The sequence below is a fragment of the Mustelus asterias genome, chromosome 18 (assembly GCF_964213995.1).
Source record: "Mustelus asterias chromosome 18, sMusAst1.hap1.1, whole genome shotgun sequence".
Lineage (NCBI taxonomy): Eukaryota > Metazoa > Chordata > Chondrichthyes > Carcharhiniformes > Triakidae > Mustelus > Mustelus asterias.
This window is the reverse complement of record NC_135818.1, coordinates 48711666-48731586: the sequence shown is the minus strand read 5'-3', so window position 1 is coordinate 48731586 and position 19921 is coordinate 48711666. Positions and strand designations below refer to the sequence as shown.

The window sequence follows — 19921 nt, the reverse complement described above, 5'->3', positions numbered from 1 at the left end:
AGAACTGCAGTAAACGGCTCTTGCCCGTGTTATTAATCTGTTAATGGGCAACAACTCAAGTCGCTGTTTTTCAGTTTTAGAAATGAACCCGATTGGAATGTTTATATTTTGAAAGGAACGGTGTTTAACAAATTCACTCACCGTTATTTAAAATATTACTGAATGGAAAACAATAATAAGTGTTATTGGTTGACTGTATGTTGTTTAAGAGTCTGGGAGTTTTTTTTAGTGGATGTCACTTTGTAATCAACCTTCACGTGGTTCTCCCAGATTGGTTTATTTTTTATTCTTCTGGTTATGGCTCATTTCTGTGGTAAATAATTATTCTCCAACGGTTGGGTTGTAATTTCATAAATGTGTTGGGAGCTGACTGCCAGTTGTGGCGAATTGGTACAGTCAGCAGCAGGCGCTGTCCCTTGAACAGCATTGTGTCGGTGCCTGTGATGTGAAGCGCCCTCAGATGCAGCCACTCTCCTCCTTCGTTGCACCGAGGTGCTCCTGAGAGTTGCACCGGGATCCCCAATAAGGTCCATGGTCCTTTTCTTTTACTTGCGTTTTTTTTATGGGGGGGGGGTCGTTTTTCGATTATATGCTAAAAAATATTCAAGTTATGTTCAGATGTAAATCAAATGATTAAAATAACTCAGAGTGAGGCTGCTTCGCAAACATAAATGAAACAGTGTTTGATTTTAGTAAATGTTCAGAATGTAATTAAACATCCTTATAAAGTTCGCATTTAACACATTTTAACTGTTCATGACATTTAGACAGGGTTTGAAGTATGTCGGTATGTTGTGTGTGTGTGTGACATTTACAATAGGGGCTGCTCTATACTGTGCCTCACTACATCCAGATATGCCCGTTTAAATTATTAGCTTTGTGCACACATTCCAACGCTTTCGTACTAAATGTGAAAAAGTCAGATGAAGGAGGGAGTAATTCGACCGCAGTGTTGGCTGGTGAAGTGTCTACTTTAAAATGTCTTCAGTTTGCGAGATGCATTATAACATGCATTATAACAAAACGGGTGAATGAGAAGGAATATTCGAAGTCCCCATTATACTGTACCAGCTGGTGAAATCAAGCGCGATTTTAACTCTCAACCGCACGTTTTGGACTACTGCAACGGTTTGATTCTGTGTTGCTATCGATTTGCGTTTCTTGATGTTTAAAGTCCGCAAACAGCTTGCCCGCTTAACTTTCGCCCTCTATAATTTCCACTGATAATTTGCCTGAAACCATACTAATGTCCGAATCTTTACGTCTCTGCAAATGTATCTGCAAATCCACTCGCGCCTGACTCTCCGCTTCCACTGCTGGTTTGCTTTTTGGATGAGTTGAACGATTGGGAGGAGCGAACTCACCTTTAACATTCTCATCCTGATTCTGCCCTTGCCGCTGATATTGGTGGGACTGGACTTGTTGTTTGATCTCCTGGTCGAACAACAACAATGACACCTAGGCACAAGTGGATAGATTATCGAACAGTAGCGCTGTCCTCAAAATAAACATGACCTGAATAATCGCTGGGATATAACACTAGCTTAAATTACATTAACAGGCTGCACACTGTCTGTCTTGCCTGTTATTTCAAGATAACTCAGTGGCACTGCAACATTGTAGGACATGTGAACAATTCCGCTGTCAGACCACCTTCAATTCAACAATAAATGTTAACCTTTCCAGTATTGAATAGGTTACAATCAATGTATTATTGTAGATCAGATGGAGATTCAAGACTTCATAATATATGGTTTCTTGGAATGGTCGGAATATCCGTAGCAATAATAGGAATTTAATTAGGCTTTAGTTCATCGGTACATCACAGTCACAGGATAGAGAATTTGGACTAAGCGGCCTTAAGTTTTACCTTGTCTGCTGTTTTTGTTTTTTTAGACTGTTATCACTTTGCATGATGCTGCCTGGGATCACTGACATCTCCTGCCGGATTCCTTTCTAATAGATCACATCTCTTGTATGGGACCATGTTAACTTTAGTTCCGCTGATATGGCAGGTTATTCACTCGACTTAATAACATACCAGCTCTCGCCGAATTACTTTCACTGTCGTTACTGAATCATGTTCGGAAAGATTGATCACATGCCACCTAAAGACTGAGAAGCTTTGACAATTCATGTCAAGATTGGGGAAATAAGGGAATTGTTATTGCAAATTCTCATTCTAAATTCGCCACCTCCACAAACGGACAGAGCGATGTTTTCTCCTGACTCCCGCTTTCCAAAATAGTTCTCTGCATTACATTGAAACTTAGTTCAACATTAATACCGAAGCATGCTAAAGAATGAACTTGCATCCAGAATATGGGCTACTCGGTATGGATTCAACGGTTTGATTCGGATAAAGAGAAATATGAATTATAACTAGAGGGGGAGGGAAGTGGTTAAATATCACGGTCTCACTTGGGAAAATGTTAACTGTCTTATTCTCGGTGGTACCTGTGTAAGTAATCACATGTGTGAAATAGGAAATCATCTTCGTCCGGGAAGGAGAGCAAGAAGGAGAAATAGAAGGAGTACTGGGAGGTTAAGAAAGAGAGAAATGTGAAGTATCAAATGTTGTGGTCTTTGATCAGCAGCGTGTGGAGTTTCACACCTGCATCAGTTCCTAAAATACCCTGTGCAATGAAGAATTCCGTTCGAGTTAAGACACCTTATACTCACTAACCCGTCATCGAAAAATATATTAGCATCATTATGTACACCCTTCCAAAAATAGCCAATATTGTAGAATGATGTTTAAAATTGATTAGCATAATAAAATGTAAAATAATATTTAAAATAATTAGCATAATAAAATGTAGAATAAAGTTTAAAATTGATTAACATAATAAAATGTAAAATAATGTTTAATATTGTTCAGGAGAAGATAGGCTGGTTTCCACTATCTTGCTTTACTGAATATATATTAGTTTACAAGTTACAAGGGTCTGTTGTCTGTTCTTATGTTCAGAATCGGGGAAATGCGAATTCCGATGAGTTAACTATTTATCTCAATATTAGTTTTGCAAAAGTTATCCCAACGTGGTCAGTTCCGCACTGAGGTCGTCCCTGATAGGAAGGGCAGGTAAGATTAAAGAGAAAAGACTTGGCTACTTCGGAATTCCAGATTCAAACAGGGGTCTTGAGACGTTGTAAGGCGCTATATAAATGCAAGTTGTGGTTGTATCGATCCGAGCAGTCAGCTGCAGATGTCAATCAAGAAAGGGAAGCGGAAATGGCACTCAGCTGAAAGGGGCACGGTAAAGTATTTGAAACCCACACATAAACAGCCATGCACAAAGGCCAGACTTATATATCCGCGAGTCCCTTACTGCTCTTTACCGACTGAAACACATGCAATTGTCCAAACACAAGGCAACACACGGAATGCGTGTTGGGGTATGGGGGGGGGGGGGGGGGGGGGAGACTGTCTACAAAGGTGGTTCGAATTTCAGATTTTCTGTGGCAGAGGTTACTGAAGTTGAGTCCATGTTGTTTTTTTGTAGGAAAATAAACAGTGGCATGAAATAGAGTCGCGTTTTGGAGAGCAGGGTTCGATGAAATGGCCCAAAAGAGAGATAAAAAAGGCAGAGTTGATGGGCCGAAGGGTCTGTTTCTGTGCTGCAATGACACCAAGCCCAAAACCCTTTGGGGAATATATATATATATATATATAAATCGGCAGCAAAGACGAGTAGAGGCTGTGTCTGGGATTAGGGCTGCTGCAATTCTTATCGTTGTAGTTGGTTTGACACATTCTACTGTTTAAAGGGTTTAATTAGAAGTAGCGTTCGGTAGGTGGGCCCACAGCATGCAGGGATTAGATGCTGAATGATATGAATCACAAATTAGCATCTCGCAATTAGTTTTAAGAAACTTCCCACTAATTGTCCACCTTTGCTTAGTCTGGGTGTCAGTTTCAAGTATTCCACTTGCAAAGTTCAACTTGGAATTGCAATTGCGAGTGTGGCAATGCCTAATTCATAAATTAGTTCGGAAAAATAGTTCTAAAGAGAAGGGGTGGGGGAATATTTATTTACTGTAGTTGTATGAAAACAGTGCTTAACGTGTTTTTGTTGTCTCTTGCTCCTGGTGTTCACTCTTCGTGTTAGTAAATTGCAATTAATCAGTCGGCTTTCTATCTGATCAGTGAGAAATGAGGACGCGTCGATAGATCGAGTTTGTGGTAATAGCGTCGGGAGTTTGAGCGCAGCAAATTATGCGTTATTTCTCGGCGGAACTGAATTCGTTCAGGAACAGCGGAGTTTGCCGAGAAAGTTGTTATTGGATGAATGAATGCTGTGAGCCCGTTCCGTTTGCTTTGAATGTTATCGGTGGGATGTGTGACAGACGAAAACGGTCATTACCCTTCATATCCGAAATGTACAGGCCCAAAGGGTTGTTTGGTGCATTGGAGCAGTGCCGTGTTCAGAAACTGAAAGGCTACGCCTTTGCTTTGCTATGGAGTGTGATGCACTTGGAGCAGAGTGAGCCGGCGTCCCGGTATAAACAATATCATTTCAAACAGAGGAGAAGAACACATTACTGTGTGTGTGTGGGGGGTTGCGGGGGGGGGGGGGGGGGGTGGTGACGCTGGTGGTTGCATCTCGTTCCCTTTCAATATATTTACCATCTCTTCAATTCGTCCTGGTTTTGGGAACTCTTGCACCAATCGATGCGTTCCTGCACTTGGAAGTGGGATTCTGAGATTGACTTTGGCCATGAGATTAGCTCATTAGGGAATGGAATAAAAACGGGCGGAGTTGGTGACCGGGCCCTTCTGGGTGTCATTTTCAAGCGCCCATGGAGAAGGACAGCGCATGTTTCCGATTGTTTTCGCAACAGACCCTGCGTTTTTTTTTTGCCCCAACCAATGTTCACATTCAGACACTTGATATGTTATGTCACTATCATGCAATTCAAGTTAAATTTTAAAGTCTGTGTAATAGGTGTTAGGAAATATAATACGCAGGGTCACACCAAATCCGCTTTAACCAGCCACTAAATGAGGAGGCTAACAGAATGATGGGTGGGACGAGGGTGGGTAGCTACTATTAAGCAGTTCAGCAGCAAAAGTGATATTTATTATAAAGAAATGATCGAAATTTCACAAGACCTTTTTATCTATCATAAAATAAGCACTGTACATAACCGAATATTTATATGAATTAGTTGGACAATAAATATCTGAAATGGACAAAAATTCACGTGTAAAAAGCACAATTTATGAATCATTTTATATCTTACCTACATTTACATTGAAAACACTTACAATAGCTAATAAAAAGGAAAGTAGGTGGTAGAGACGGGAATCCAGATCATGGCCCGTCGTTTTTACACTAAGAAGAAATACAAAAGTATCCTGTACATAAAAAAATCGATAAAATTTCAGAACCTTCAAGGAAAATAGACAAGTAAAGCGCCTAGCGTTTGTTTAGCTTCAGAAGTTGCAGGTTGGAGTATGTATATATTATATAATATATATGTATACACACACTCTAATTCAGGCATCGTTTGTGCATCAGTTGCTACAAGAATCTGTTTTCCTCACATTTCAATACTTAGAAACGTAACAGCTTATATCTGTGCCTCTAAAATGAAAAAAAAACAAAAATAAAATGAAAATAGACGTGGTACAGTGCAAATTTTCGCCACTCTAACAGATTGGCTGCAAGCTAAAAAGCACATTCTCACCCTCATGTTTTCTGATGGGGGGATGGGGAGTAGAGGAGGGAGTGGGATTACCTGAACTGACATTATTTGGTAAACTAATGGACCCTAATGGCGGACTTGACGCTGTGTAGTTTTGGATATACTCACTAAGTGCCACCGAGCTGCGTGATTTCCATTTTATTGAATATTGTTTCATATCTAGCAGTGGAAGACAAACCAACATTGCGCTGGAATGTCTTTAGATGCGTCTGTCGGACTCGAGTATGGTTAATGTTTATGCATATATAATATCACTCTATTAAACAAAAGAACCAACTTCTGAGCACCCTGACCCTCAGGTCAGAAGCGGCCATATTATTTAAGCTATTGGTTTCCCAATGACACAGAGTTGAAGCGCCCATCTGAAGTTTGCAGCCAGAGTCACGGGAGTTGCACAGTTCACTTGGTGTTTGAAGGCGCTCTCGTTTCAAACAGTGAGTAGGTACGTATTCCATCAGAATTTGGCTCCATGATACAACGCAGAACCAGCCCCACCCTCCTCCCCCCACCCCCGCCCTTCCCCATCGCTCCAGTTCAACAGCGACAAGCGGTTCACACACTTGCATACAGTACAGCAGGTCATACTTGCTTTGAGTCTAGCACAAAGAAAAACACAGGTGTACCACTGATATAAGACACACATTGATTGTCTCTCAGGACTACATATGGAACCCTTATAAACATTTTTTTTAAATAAAGTAGTGCATCTGTGACAACCAATCGCACAATTCACACAGCCCTGATGGTCCATTTATTAAAAAGGCCAACCGAATAATGGTTACATTTGGAATGATCACAAGAATTGTCCTGTCCATTCCAAAGGTTGAACCAGAGGGTTGGCCACAGGAACAGGAATGATGACAAGTTCTGTGCTCTCCATTCCAAAGGTTTTGACATTGGAATGATGTGTCCCATTTCAAAGACAAGTCCCAGCACTTCACAAAACCTGGAACTTCCACGAAGATGTTTGATCTTTGTAATCCAAGCAGTCAGCGTTGAAGTTGAGTTTCCATGAAGCGGTTTGGTCTTTATAATCCAAGCAATCGGTGGAGTTAAACCCTAATCCGCCGGTCGGATAGCCCTGGGCAGAGAGGGAGGCCGGAGACTGGTTGAGGTGGCCTGCGGTCACCGCGTTACTGCCCATGGGACTGAGCGCCGTCCCCGGGCCGGGCAGCTGGTGATGCATGGGGGACAGGTACGAGCCACAGTCCATCCCCCCGAAGTAGGACGTGGATCCGGCGTATCCCTGCGTGTAACCCGAGGCCTGGGTGTAGTTCATGGGGTAGGAACGTTGCATGCACGACGAGGACGTGGAGAGGCAGTCGGGGGCGATCGGCGAGATGGACGCGGGGCTCCAGATGGACACCGGGGCGCTGCTGCTCGATATGACCGTCGCCGAGCTGCTGGAGGGCGGCGTGAACTGACCACTCGCCCCGCTCTCCGAGCTCGGCTCCCGGGCTGGCGAGCTCTTCTTCTTGGCTGGTCGGACTTTGTGCTGCCCTCCATTCTGCTGCTGTTGCTGCTGTTGGCGGCACTTTGCCCGACGGTTTTTGAACCAAACCTTCAGAAATAAGAGAATTAGTTAAAAACTGTAACAATGTGCAATCTAACCTGAAACCAACACAAAAAAGTAACAATAAACTGTCCAATCTGAAATCGCACTCGAACTGTAATAAACTGTCTAACCTGAAATCACATACAAAAATATAACAATAAACTATCTAACCTGAAACTGACACAAAAACTGTAACAATAAACTATCTAACCTGAAATCACACCCAAAAACAGTAATAAATTGTCTAACCTGAAATCAACACAATCGTAATAAACTATATAGCCAGAAAACAACACAAGAAAACTGTAATAAATTGTCTAACTTGAAAACAACGTAAAATGAATGATGTTTTAAAAGTATCTGCACTTTCTAGATTTGGTTCAACAAAACTATTAAATAATTAAATATTTGTTTTGTACAGCATTGGAATTACTGGCTCCATTCTGTTTGATAAACAGATCTTCAGGCTAATGTTTTTATACAGAACATCTGCGCAAGGAAAATCTACAAGGAAGTGTTTCGTGCTTATGTTTAATCCGCTTTCTGACGCAAAGGCGCTCGAGTAACATCTTGGATTTGACAAGTTGAAATCTTGCTCCCCCCATAACCTTAATGAGTTTAGGGCTCAGGGGGGGGAAATGCTTTGACCGTGGTCAGAGCGACCCTCTCTCTTAAGCACCGTCTCTCTCCCCATTTTCACCTCCCTCTCTCCCCAGCGAGCGGGATTCGTGCCTGTACATGGAAACGAATGTGGTTGCCGTCTGCTGCTCGCTCACCTGGACTCGGGATTCGGGCAGGTTAATTTTCAGAGCCACTTCTTCCCTCATGAAGATATCGGGATAGCGGGTCTTTGCGAAAAGCGCCTCCAGGACATCAAGCTGCGCTCGGGTGAATGTGGTTCTCTCTCGCCGCTGCTTCCGCGGTGTAGCTTTAAACAAGAGGGAGAAAAAAAAAACAAGAGGACGGGAAGTCCGATCAACAAATGGGAATTTCAGTGTAAAGGCAAGGAAAGATACAAACTCCCAGTCCAGGGTGTAACAGCTCAGATTCCCATCCACAGTCAAAAACTCAACAGCTTCTCAGTTCACTGCCAGTTAAGAGTGAAGGCTTAGCTCAAAGTCGCCGTTAGCAGGCGGGAAAGTTTCACACTGGGCCGCCACCCAAACACTTCCCGTGCGGCGATGGGGAGTGAGATCATTTGTGTTTGCCCAGGACTCTACTGCTAACTCTCACTTGAGTTTTCCCCAAGAATTGGCCCAGTTTCTGTTCACACTGAACGTCAAGATCCTGAAGCCGGCTTTGAAAGTAGGGGGGGGGGGGGGGGGGGGGGGGAGGGAAAAGCAGCAAATACTCACAGGGATAGCCGACCGAAGGGTGCAGCAGATCCATGCCCGATGTAGTGAGGCTCAGCCCATTCACTGTGTATGGAGGTTGCTTGAGATACGACATCATGCTAAAGTTCGTTTGGGGAGCAAATTCGCGATAAGCCAAGGGGGGCGGAGGGGAATCCGGAGTCCGTCTCCTTGGGTCCTCGAAAGGGCTGGGAGAGAGGCCTGGCTTTAAACCTATTCAGGGTAAAAAGAGACTGGTGAGAGGAGAGAGCCGGAGAAGCTGTTGTATCGCTGATCACTGGAAACTATCTGATCCCTCAATAGATCTCAGCCTGTCTCTTTAAAACATCCGGGGACCCCCAACTGCCTTTTGGACCAGGGGGATGTTGACCAGATAACTATGTCCCGAAAACGTGCTACACCCATTCTTAAAGCACGCCTTCCACAACACACACACATACAAACAAACAAATGCTTCAAATGCACACATCGCATTGTTAGCATTGCAATTTGCATAGATCCCATGCGTTAGCGCCAATCTGTTATCACGCTAATTGGCTCAAAACAAAACTTGATTGGGACCATTTGCAGAGACAATGGGTTGCTGTTCCCCCCCCCCCCCTTCCCCCCACCTGGGGGAACGGGCAAACTATTGATAACAAAGAACTTATATAGAGAAAAACAAAGGCAGAATGTTAAAAAAAAGAGGTTCCTGTGTACCATTTGCAACCGGACATCAGTGAAGTTCTTAGATTCGTTTCGGGTGTTTCACAAAGGGAGAAGGAGGCTGTTTTTAAACTAAGAATGCACCTGTTAGAATTGAAAGGCAATATTTCATACGCGTATTTTCAGCGATTTGGGTGTCTGAGTTTTTTCAGAGTACAGAAATATCTATCTCTCTCTCTCTCTGCCTTTTGACTCGACGTGTGTCCAAAGTGAACGAGACAAAGCAAATGAGTCATTAATTCTCAATCAGAATAATCGCCGGAAAACAAAAACCATTCGCACCAAATTGTATTCCACCTGATGTTTCAAAAAAAAATCCAACATTATTTACCGAGCAGCTCAGTGACCAGACTGGATCTGTAGGAGGCAGCCAGGCTCCCTTGTTGATTGTACAACTTTAGACTTTGCATTTTGGTCTGTGATTGCACAGCCGCGGAAATCGCACATTATCACCTGAACACATTCCCCAGAAATACTCGATAAATTCCCTCCGTCGCAAACAATGCTGGGGAGATTTCATTCGACTTTGAAAGAAAGTGACGGGGGACTCACTGGGTTCTTTCCATTTGACTTTACAAGGCTATGATTAACAAGGGTGAGAACACCTTCAAAATGGCGGAGGTGGGGGTGGGGGGCCTGGAATGACAAACTTTGATTTAAAACACTAGGTTTATTTTAAAAAAACTTGACCTGCTACATATCCCAAGAAAGACTTAAAATATCTCTTTTCCCAGATGAACCCTCCCCCCCGCACCGTGAAGCAACCAGTGTTGCTGCTATCCCCCAAGGCTGACGCCTCGGCAACATCACTCCCGCAACCAAGACTTTAGTTAATGCTTCCCCATTCATTCGACTACAGTCCCACCGCTCCCAATTCAACAAGAAAACCCCCACGCAGGAAGAAGCTTGGTCAATGTCGAGTGCAAACTCTTACCCAAAAGCTGTGGATTCGAACAATCAGCCGAACAAAAATGAACTTGCAAGCTGCAGCCGATCCCACCGCCCCTACCGGCAAGGCTGAAGCCACCCGAGCAATTGCTTCTCTTAGCGGCTGATAGGAAAGTGCAGCCTGTTATATAGAGAGCGGCCCGGGTCTGTCGGCTTCCCAGCACAATCTGTCACTTTTACAAAGAATCCTATCTACCAGTTGCTCGGCATTCGGTCGATCGTAATTACCCCGCCGAGCATGCGGCCGAGAATTAATTATAATCAATGTTTTCTTGATAAATTAACGAGATAATCCGGGTGGCACACGATCCTTAATTACAGGACGCTGCAAAAAAAAAGTGGGATGGCGCAGAACGCTTTCTCTCCCCCCACCACCCCCCCCCCCCCATCCCTGCTTTGCATTTGTTCTGATTAATTTCTGCTTGATGGAAATGAAACAAAGCTATAGAGTCGAACTGTGTTTATTAAAAAAAAACACATCATTAACCTCTGATAGAGCCCGGCCCTGCAACTTTGAGACTCGTGGGACTTCTCACAATGAGCAGATACTTTCATATTGGTATAAAGTGTAAGAGCTGCCCCCTTCCCAGAATTTAAAACGCGGCATGTTAGAAGGATGGCCGGTAAGTTATTTATTTAACATTTGTATTGTTATTTAACATATCGCCCCCCCCCCCTCTTTGTGTACAGAAAATAGTTAATTGTTTTGGATGGCGATTGTCAAAGTTCTTTAAAATGAGCGTTCAATTTGCACTGTACATGTCTGCAAGTTGGGAAACTAGTGCAGGACATGCAGTTTGATACGAGTTTCACTTTACACCCGGACAGAACAAGCTGCTGAGGTGTGAGTGTCTCTTAAATCACAGTCACCCGCGCCTATTTACACTTTCATCTGCAAATGGAAGCCGGTACTCATTTTAGACGCTTATAGCGACAGACTTTCCCGCTTGAGAACCATGTTATCTGGCGTTGGAGGTAAGGAATAAGAGGTTTAAATAGTGCTATTACAATCGACGGATAAAGAGGCATGACTGATCCAAACGTTTGGACTTTAACAGGAAACTAGATCATACTAAAAAGAATAGGCGAGAACAATTATCTCGCGTGAGATTGAGTAAATGTTAATTGGGGAAAAAGATGGCCTTGAAGTTCAAACATTTAATGTGATATTCGTATGTAAATGAAACGCCAGACTAACAGCTCAACTGGCTGTTTCGTGTTTCAACTTTACAAGCTAAAGCTCTATTTTTGGTTTCAAAGCCTTCTTTATAATTGGGTAAAATATCGCGTACTATTATTTTTAAACTCGCTCTATCCAGAATCCGCAAGAGTTTTCGTCGCAAGTATTTGCTTGTAAAAGTCCAAGTACAATTGGGGAAAAAAACACGAAGGACCAGCTGAATTAAACTTTTGTTCCAGCGTTCAAATACTTGCAAGGGTGCAGATTGCTAATTCCCATTTGCTAATTCTATTTTGCAAAATTATTGAACTCTTATTAGTTTTTGTTTCGGCTGGAAAGTTTGTTAGAGGCTCTAATCGCAAGGTTATTTCTTTATATCTTTCCTGTCTTAAATGGGGAGACATTTTTTTTAATAAAGCGCTTCGGAGTAAACATATCCCGAGTGTTAGCTGGAATTTGAGCGGCAAAAGAGAGGTTTTGTTCGGTGAAGTTTCTTGTATTCTATTGATCCCGACCCTCCGCTGTTCGCCAATACTTGGCAGGCGATCGATTTCATTCCAGTTTATTTGTACCTGATAAATCGCTGACAATAAACATCTGCAGCCCAGCACTTCCCAAATGAGGAGGTGATTGTAGGGGCAGATCAAGGAAATCAAGAGGAGAAAGAAATCGAGATATATCCACGCCTCCTCAATTATCCCCATGTTTGAACATTCATGGGGATGGGGGCAGAATTTACAGAGATTCAGCCACAAACCCAATACGCACACACACACAGAAAACCCTCAATTCACACACGACTGGGATGAAACTAACAATTGCAACACATTTATATTTCGCGTAAACCACCAGAAATGCAAAACACAACGGGCGAGATTTTTAAAAACCTAAACTTGCATATCTTAAGCTGCCATTGCTCTCGCATCCAACCCTTCAGAACTCAGTGTATTTAAAATAAAAACACACATACACAAGGACCAAGACTGCAAACTCGTCACAAGCCAGTCACTCACCAACAGTAATCGAAAACTGTTTTAATATCAAACGGGTTTCACCCCAGGGTAGATGTGCTCACAGCTTTTGAATATTCTACAAAACGATCTTGCGCACAATTCGCAATCAAATCCACATTTCGATATTAAAATATGCACTCTCCATCAACAAGGTTAGATTTCAATTTTTTTTTACAATCACCTGTTTTGCTGTGCTCAGATCGAAGTGAATCACTGCACAAGTCAGGCTTCCACGTTCCTGGCGGCCTTTGTCCCTGAAAATAAACATAAAAGAAATAGGTTAGAAGTCTTGAGATGATCGAATCGGAAAATCTGCTCCCGCAAAAAAATTGCTCCGACGTTAGCGAATAAGACGGAAGCATTGGGGTATTGAGAAGAAGGAGGAATAAACCTATTGAAGGCAGGTATGTGTTGCTTGGGAGTGGGGAAATGGTTGAGATTGCTGAGTTGTGCTGGTCTCTCTCTCTCTCTCCCTTTCCTCTGAGACTTGCGGAGGAAGCGCCTCTCTGGTAACTTTTTGACGCAAACTCCGCAGCCAATAGCAAGGGGAGAATGATTGACATATCTCAGCAGAACCAGGGGGGAGAGAGAGAGAAGCCCAGCTCCAAAATGAGAAGACAGGCAGAAGTAACCCAGAGCAAAATTTAAAAAAAAAAACAAGCAATGGTAGTGAAAATCCAATATTACCGAACAGGAGCGAGATAACAGAGAGGGCAATAAAGCACACACACTGGAAGTATTCGCATTTCGACAGCCAGAATAACACAGCTTGGATCTTGTTTGTCTCCCTTGTGAGGGACCTTGAATTGGATTCAATTGGATTTTAAATTTGGTTTTTGGAGCAAGCAAGGAATGAATTTGTGTTTACCCAGTCCACTCTGAGCATTGGCTTTGTAACTTTAAGTATGGAGCTAAAAAATAAAATTTTAGAAAACACAGAAGGCCGCTAAAATAGCCTAGGATTAAAATAAAGATCATTAAATCAGGACACATTACAGGACAATTCGGGACTATGTTAAGAAGGCAGGCGGACAAGCAAGAATAATTCTGAAGGTTATAGAAAAGACATAGAATCACACCTATCGAGAGAGGGGAGGGAAGGGGGAGAGAGGAAGAATAATTATGAAGGTATTAAACAGAGGAAGCAATCAGGTTAGTGATTTTTGAGTTGAGCAGGTATCTCGATAAGAATAACCCGGAGTTGCATGAACGACAAGAGTGAGGAAGCGTCAAGTCGAAGAATTTAGCAGAGCTGGGACGGGAAAAAAATCAAATCCGACTCCAAGTATCATCAGGGCAAGAGAAGCATCAGTGGTGAAGCAAAGTGTGACGAATTCCTAGATATACAGGGAACTGTGCAGCACAAGGTAAGAAAACACAATTTAATACCAATAACACAGACAGGGCAGCTCCAAGGACAACAAGTACCAGAGTAAACTCACACACAACAGTGGTCATTATTAAAGGAAAGTTCCATTGCAGTGAATCAGGTTGGGAGGTAGTTATAGATAAAGAGATGGATGGACGGATAGATAAATAAAGGGCTGAAACAACTCCGCTCCAATTAAATGAGTTTTATCAGTACAATTAACCTGTGCCCCTGTGATACAACTTTTGTGCTTTGAAGTAGAAATAACCTTTCTAGGGAAAAAAAACGAATAGCTAGGCCTAGCACACGTGCAGAATAAAGACACTTCAAAATCAGACCGAGAATACATTAGCGGCACTAGAAAGGAGAATAGCAGCACTCTGGGTCGATTAACTCAGGGACAGAGCATTTTCATGTCGCTGTCTTGTTACTGCCTATCTGGAGCGGCTGGCGGCATTTAATTCCACCTCACTCGCAGTGCCCACGTTTGATAAATGGCTTTGGCCAAGGTTTCCAAATATTTTTGACAAAGCCTCATCTGGACTCGAAACGTCAGCTCTTTTCTCTCCTTACAGATGCTGCCAGACCGGCTGAGATTTTCCAGCATTTTCTCTTTTGGTATCAGATTCCAGCATCGGCAGTAATTTGCTTTTTTCCCAAATATTGCCTGATATAAAACAACATTTATCCGCACATTGAAAAGCTCGCTAGTGGCAAATGAGATGAATTATTGAAGAAGGAAGACAGGTAACTGAATATTGTCACTGTGAATACAAGATAAACTTTTTTTGCGCGGGGGGGGTGTTGCGGAAATAGCGCAATTGGAGCACAAGGCGAGAAATCCGCATAAGGAAATATCCGAAAGAGGAATATGGATCACCCCAACAGAGAGATTAATGTGTAGGGAAGGGGTGAAAAGGTTTGTCTGGATTGAGACTCGTCCTTCCCAAATCTCTGAAAATCCCACTTGTACAAATAGTGTTCCCAATTTGTGCTCAGTGCAGTTTCCAAATGTTATGTATAATCCCAAGGCCCATCATGTACAACAATAATCCAGCTACAAGTACACACTTAAAGGCATCGTAGAAACAGGTCTGATCAACTTTCTTCACCCAATATACGGAATTCTTGGAGATTCCCGCAGGTTATCAACTGCTGAAACCACCGCTCTACAACTCCCAGGGCCAACAGATGTGTTAAAATGGGAGCATCTCCGTTAACAATTCCGGATATTATGGTAGGAACAACTCAAAGGAATAACAAATGGATTGAAATGGACACATTGCCAAGTTAAGAGGAATGGATTTGGAGGGAAACAAGAATGTAAAAAAAAAATGGCATTAATTCAACTCAGCGCCAAGGGATGTGTGAGCGCTCCCCCTCCTCTCCCAGCCTGCATCTTCACAGAGTTTCTCTGGTTATGCTCCTGTGTTGATGAAATTGTGAAATTCTGAAGAAATTGAAAGAGCAGCATCGTCTATGTTTTTTAAAAACCAACTCGAAGAGCACAACAGCGCCACACTGGTCAAACCCACTTTCCAGTGTCCGAGCCAAGCGCTAACGGAACGGAACGAAACTTCCTCCAGCCACAATTAGAAACTTGCTGGAGCCAGGCTACAGGAGAGATTTACTGTTTCATCGCCAGGCCAAAGTAAATGAAACATTGGTGCCCCATTCCTGACAAGCACCGTAGCACACCCGAGCAGAAATCACACGCCAGCGACATACACCGAACAATTGTACATTGGCAGTCAGAAAGCAGGATATTGGAAATGGTGAAATACTTAACATGATGACAGAAGTCAAGGTGCTTCTCTCCGGATCGCTGACGTATACTGTTAAAAACTGGAAAATGATTTGTTCTAGTGGTGTATTCCATTAATTTCTGCATTGACTGACCGTGGTTGTATATTACAAACACCGTTTTGAACTGTAAAGGGACATGTCAGCACGGTCTATATGGAAATTCTGTGTAGTGTCCATATGGATTGTTATCGTCTAATATCGAATTTTAACATGTATTTAGCGTATTTCTTTGCCCAAGCCATTTTGTTGGACATGCAATCCATTTCCCAATTCTAACAACAGCTACAAAGTGACTGGTAGTCGTCCCTGGAATGGTCATTTGCTTGTGTTGTGTGATGTACATACCATAGACACGTATAATCATGCCGTGAGGGATAAAACAACATGTCACATCGAGGGGCTTCGTTAGAGACTAGAATAGTTGGATCTCCTCGTACCTTTAAGAATCCCTGCATGATAAGTCACCTCCTACTCCACACTATTTGGGACGCGCCGGATCACATTGGCATTCTTTACGCCTCCAGCTGACTTATTTATTTTCAACAACATATAATCGTTTTGCCGCCACATGAAAGGTACCGCAGGAAAGCTTTACTTTGAAACGCATTATCTCTTTAATTTCGATGGAAATTATCGAGATCGAGAACCAAACCTTGAATCCTTCTAAAGTTTGGGAGTTGTGGGAATGTTTCCTCCGATCTGGAATTGGTTGAGATCCGAGCACATTATTTGTCTAAAATGGTAACCGAATCTTCTCAAACCGACTGGGTCTTTTTCTTCCCTTTTACCTTAGAGGTCTTTTTTAAAAAAAAAGTAATTTAAAGCACTAACAGCTAGGCGAGGAAAGAAAGAGGCTAAATAGAAAAAAGTGCGGATTCTGCATATCTGTAGCAGCATAGTCAATTTAAATGTATAAATGATAAATTATAACAGAAAGGTGAAGGATTATCTTAAGGATTAATGGTCAGGTTAAATGAAAACACTCCTGTGGCACCTATTAGAGCACTGACCATGTTTGAACACGACTTTGAGTCGGTGGGTTGCTCAAAAGATTGTATCTTCTAAAAAAAATGAATTTTAGCTTCCGGGGTGTTTTAAAATTATTATGAATGAGTGATAGAGAATGTTCAATGTTGGTTACATAACTGCCGGTGCTTTACTTAGAACATGGATCTGATTGACTACTTATGTTAATGTTCTAGGTGTCAGCAAACTCTTAGTGGGTTAGGAAAGTGTGCGTTAAAGCAAAACTGGGAAAGACATCTGAGCCTGGGTATTATGGGGCTAAAACTTAAACTCTTCCTCACATAATAATGTTAAATGACTACATATTAAAAACTTTGCAAATTACGGGACACACATACATACCTCTTGCAATATGTAATATCTACCAGGGAATACTTGACCATACCGAACTTGTATATTAATACTGCATTGGCGGCTGATCTTACACCTGCATGTGCAGATGGATCATCTGAGTAATTTTGTACAGAGCAATGTTAAAAAAATAGCAACTAGCTGACAAATATGGTTGAGAAGGTGTTTTACCCGGTGCCTTAAACCCAGTCAATTGCAGTTCAGCTGGTGAGTTACACTCACGGCTGTTAATCTTCTGCCTCGCGTTATATAAAATTGGTAGTTCAGTTTCTGTTGAAATCCGACCACATTTGTCCAGCATCTTTACATCGGGAAGTCAAGATGTTACTCTTTAGAGAGACCGCACTCCCTGAACAGAAGTGGGAGGAGTCGAATATAATCAAAGAAAATCAGGATAGTTTTATGTCTAAATCGGTTATCACCACTGAGGCGCCCAAAATAAAACACTCAAGGAAGGTAAAGTCATCGAACATTGTTCGATCAGAAGCACCAAAATCGATGACGCCAGCATCATTTTCCAAGTAGTCATTCAAGACGTTTTTAAGTTGATTAGTGCAAGCATCTGACACGGTTTAATTAGCAGGGAAATCTTAAAATAAACTCCCACCTCACCTGCAGTGAAAAGAAGCGTCTTGAACTGTGAGATTCATTCCTCAAATTTCACAGGAATATTTCGAGACAGAGAAGGAAAAACAGAATCGTCAAGGCAAAAAAATAACAAAAGAAAAGAAAAGAGAATAAGTGAGGGGGGGTTTCACGGAGTTGCGCTGTCTTACTACAGAAAACGGGGGAGGGAGGTAGGGGCGCGGGAGCATCAGCTGCCAGGATTCATTTTTCATTGCTTTTCACTGGGATAAAGTTGTGTTATGAACAGCGCGGCGCTGCAATCAGCCTCTGACTCAGCGCTGGAGCAGATGCCTCTTTTCCAAATTATACAATTTAATCCCCTCACAGCAGCGAGCTGCCAACACAAAAAAAGGACGAAACACGGGCTCAGTGGAAAAATAGCGATCTAAACCAAATCCAAGTATGTGTGTGTGTGAGAGAGAGAGAGAGAGAGAGGGTGAGAGGCACTTTATGCCCGCGCCTACTTCATACCAGTACTTTCTGCAGCCTTCTCACCTTTTTTCCAATTTCCTTCTCGTGCTTTGTCAGTTCCCCATTTCCAGGACTCTTGCTTGCACTGCACTGCATTTCTTCTTCTTCTCCTCCTCAATTAGTTAACTCCTTCGACGCCGAGGTGCCGATTTCCAAAGACCTGCCCCAGTCGATGGTTAGACCTGAATTCGATTGGTGGGTGATCTCGGTGAAGTTTAGGAGATTTGTAAATGGGGGGGGGGGGGGGGGGGGCATCAGTAAATCATATTGTGGCATTGGATTATTCTGATTAATAACACATGGATGGAATCACTGCTAAATAAAATCAGGGTGCACCTTACTAATCGAAATCAAAATACAGTGAATGCTGGATATGGGAAAGAAAATAGGAAATGTTGAGAGCAACATTTAACAGCAAATGACCTTTCAAAAGGTTAACTACGTTTCTCCCTCCAAAGATGCTGCCTGACCTGTTGTGTATTTCCAGCCTTTTTTTCTGTTTTATTTCAGCTTACTGAACATTGTTTCATATTCCCACATGTGCACGAAACATATACACTTTTAGTGAGCCAAACTTTTATATATATAAAAAAATAAGGATCAACAAGGGAAAGGGACTGTTGGCTTAGTTACTTCCAATAAGCAATGCAGCATTTGAATTAGAATGGATCTATTCTTATGATCAATGACACCTGGTCCAGAAAGAGTTTATAACACCTGGATGCCACTCCCGCACCCTCCACCCCCCAAGCTGTTTGTTGGTTGCTGTTTGTGCTATCAACACCCCCCCCCCCACACACACACACACACACCACCCCCACACATGTATTTAAACATTCCAGAGATCCAGGGAGCGGCACACGCCATAGGCTGCAGTTTTACTCCTGAAGATGGGGGAATGATTGTAACTCACTTTCTGTGCGAGGAATATTGTCTACTGGACTCAGGAAGGCTTCCAGTTGAAAATCTACTGTAGCAATGCGACAAAAGATGATTACATAGTTTATCCAAACGCACACACAAAATTACTGCTGAGACGGTGGGTGCCCACCAAACGCGAGAAGGCTTTAGCTCCAATATGCTGGTTTAACATATTAAGTGCTTGCGGAATCAGATTTTAGAAAACAAATCCACTGGCAGACATTACATGACCATGGGGAGTGGCAGATAAATAGGAGAGTACCTAACACACACACACAGGTACCGGCTGATTCTCAGAATGATTGTTTTTGGAAAGATGAACGAAATAGAAAGAGTGTCTGATCGATTTCATTACGATGAGTAAACTTGGATTGCGACTGTTTTCAAACAACAACAAAAACACCTTATCTGCCTTGTTTGCTTTAACCTTTTGAAAAAAGGAGAGAATTTAATTCAGAATATGACACAGAGAAAGCGTCCTCACTGCACTGAGCTTCTGACTCCCGGCTAGAATCTAAATCGGTCCGGTTCTGTTAAAAAGTTGGGGATGAAAGTGACACAACCGATAGGACGAAACACTGGCAACGGGGAACTCGACACAGTAAGATGTGTTCAATTTAAAGCTCACACTAATATTTGCAACTGTTTGTGCAGTTTGTTACAGTTTGAAACGTAGGCAGAAGAGAGAAACAGCAATGGGAGCTGGAGGTGCCGGCACAGACAGTTACTGATCAAGTCCTAGATTTTCTATTCAGTTTCAGTGTGCCTGAAATGTTCTCTGTCACTGCAAACGTTTGTTATCCATACCCTCGCCTCATTTCCACCCCCCCCCCCCTCCGCCCCCCCCCCCCCCCCCCCGCCAAAGGTCGCTTCATTGTAACAGCT

The 19921-nt window shown here is 42.6% G+C and overlaps 1 protein-coding gene across 1 annotated transcript; it reads right to left on the bottom strand.

Annotated features, from left to right (window-relative positions):
- Nucleotides 1–6649: 6649 nt before the first annotated feature.
- Nucleotides 6650–8719, bottom strand: otx2b (orthodenticle homeobox 2b). The gene is made up of 3 exons (XM_078233184.1): nucleotides 8623–8719; nucleotides 8044–8195; nucleotides 6650–7273 (listed from the first exon to the last, which is right to left on the bottom strand). The coding sequence occupies exons 1-3, from the start codon at nucleotides 8717–8719 to the stop codon at nucleotides 6650–6652; spliced, it is 873 nt and encodes a 290-aa protein (XP_078089310.1).
- Nucleotides 8720–19921: the final 11202 nt, after the last annotated feature.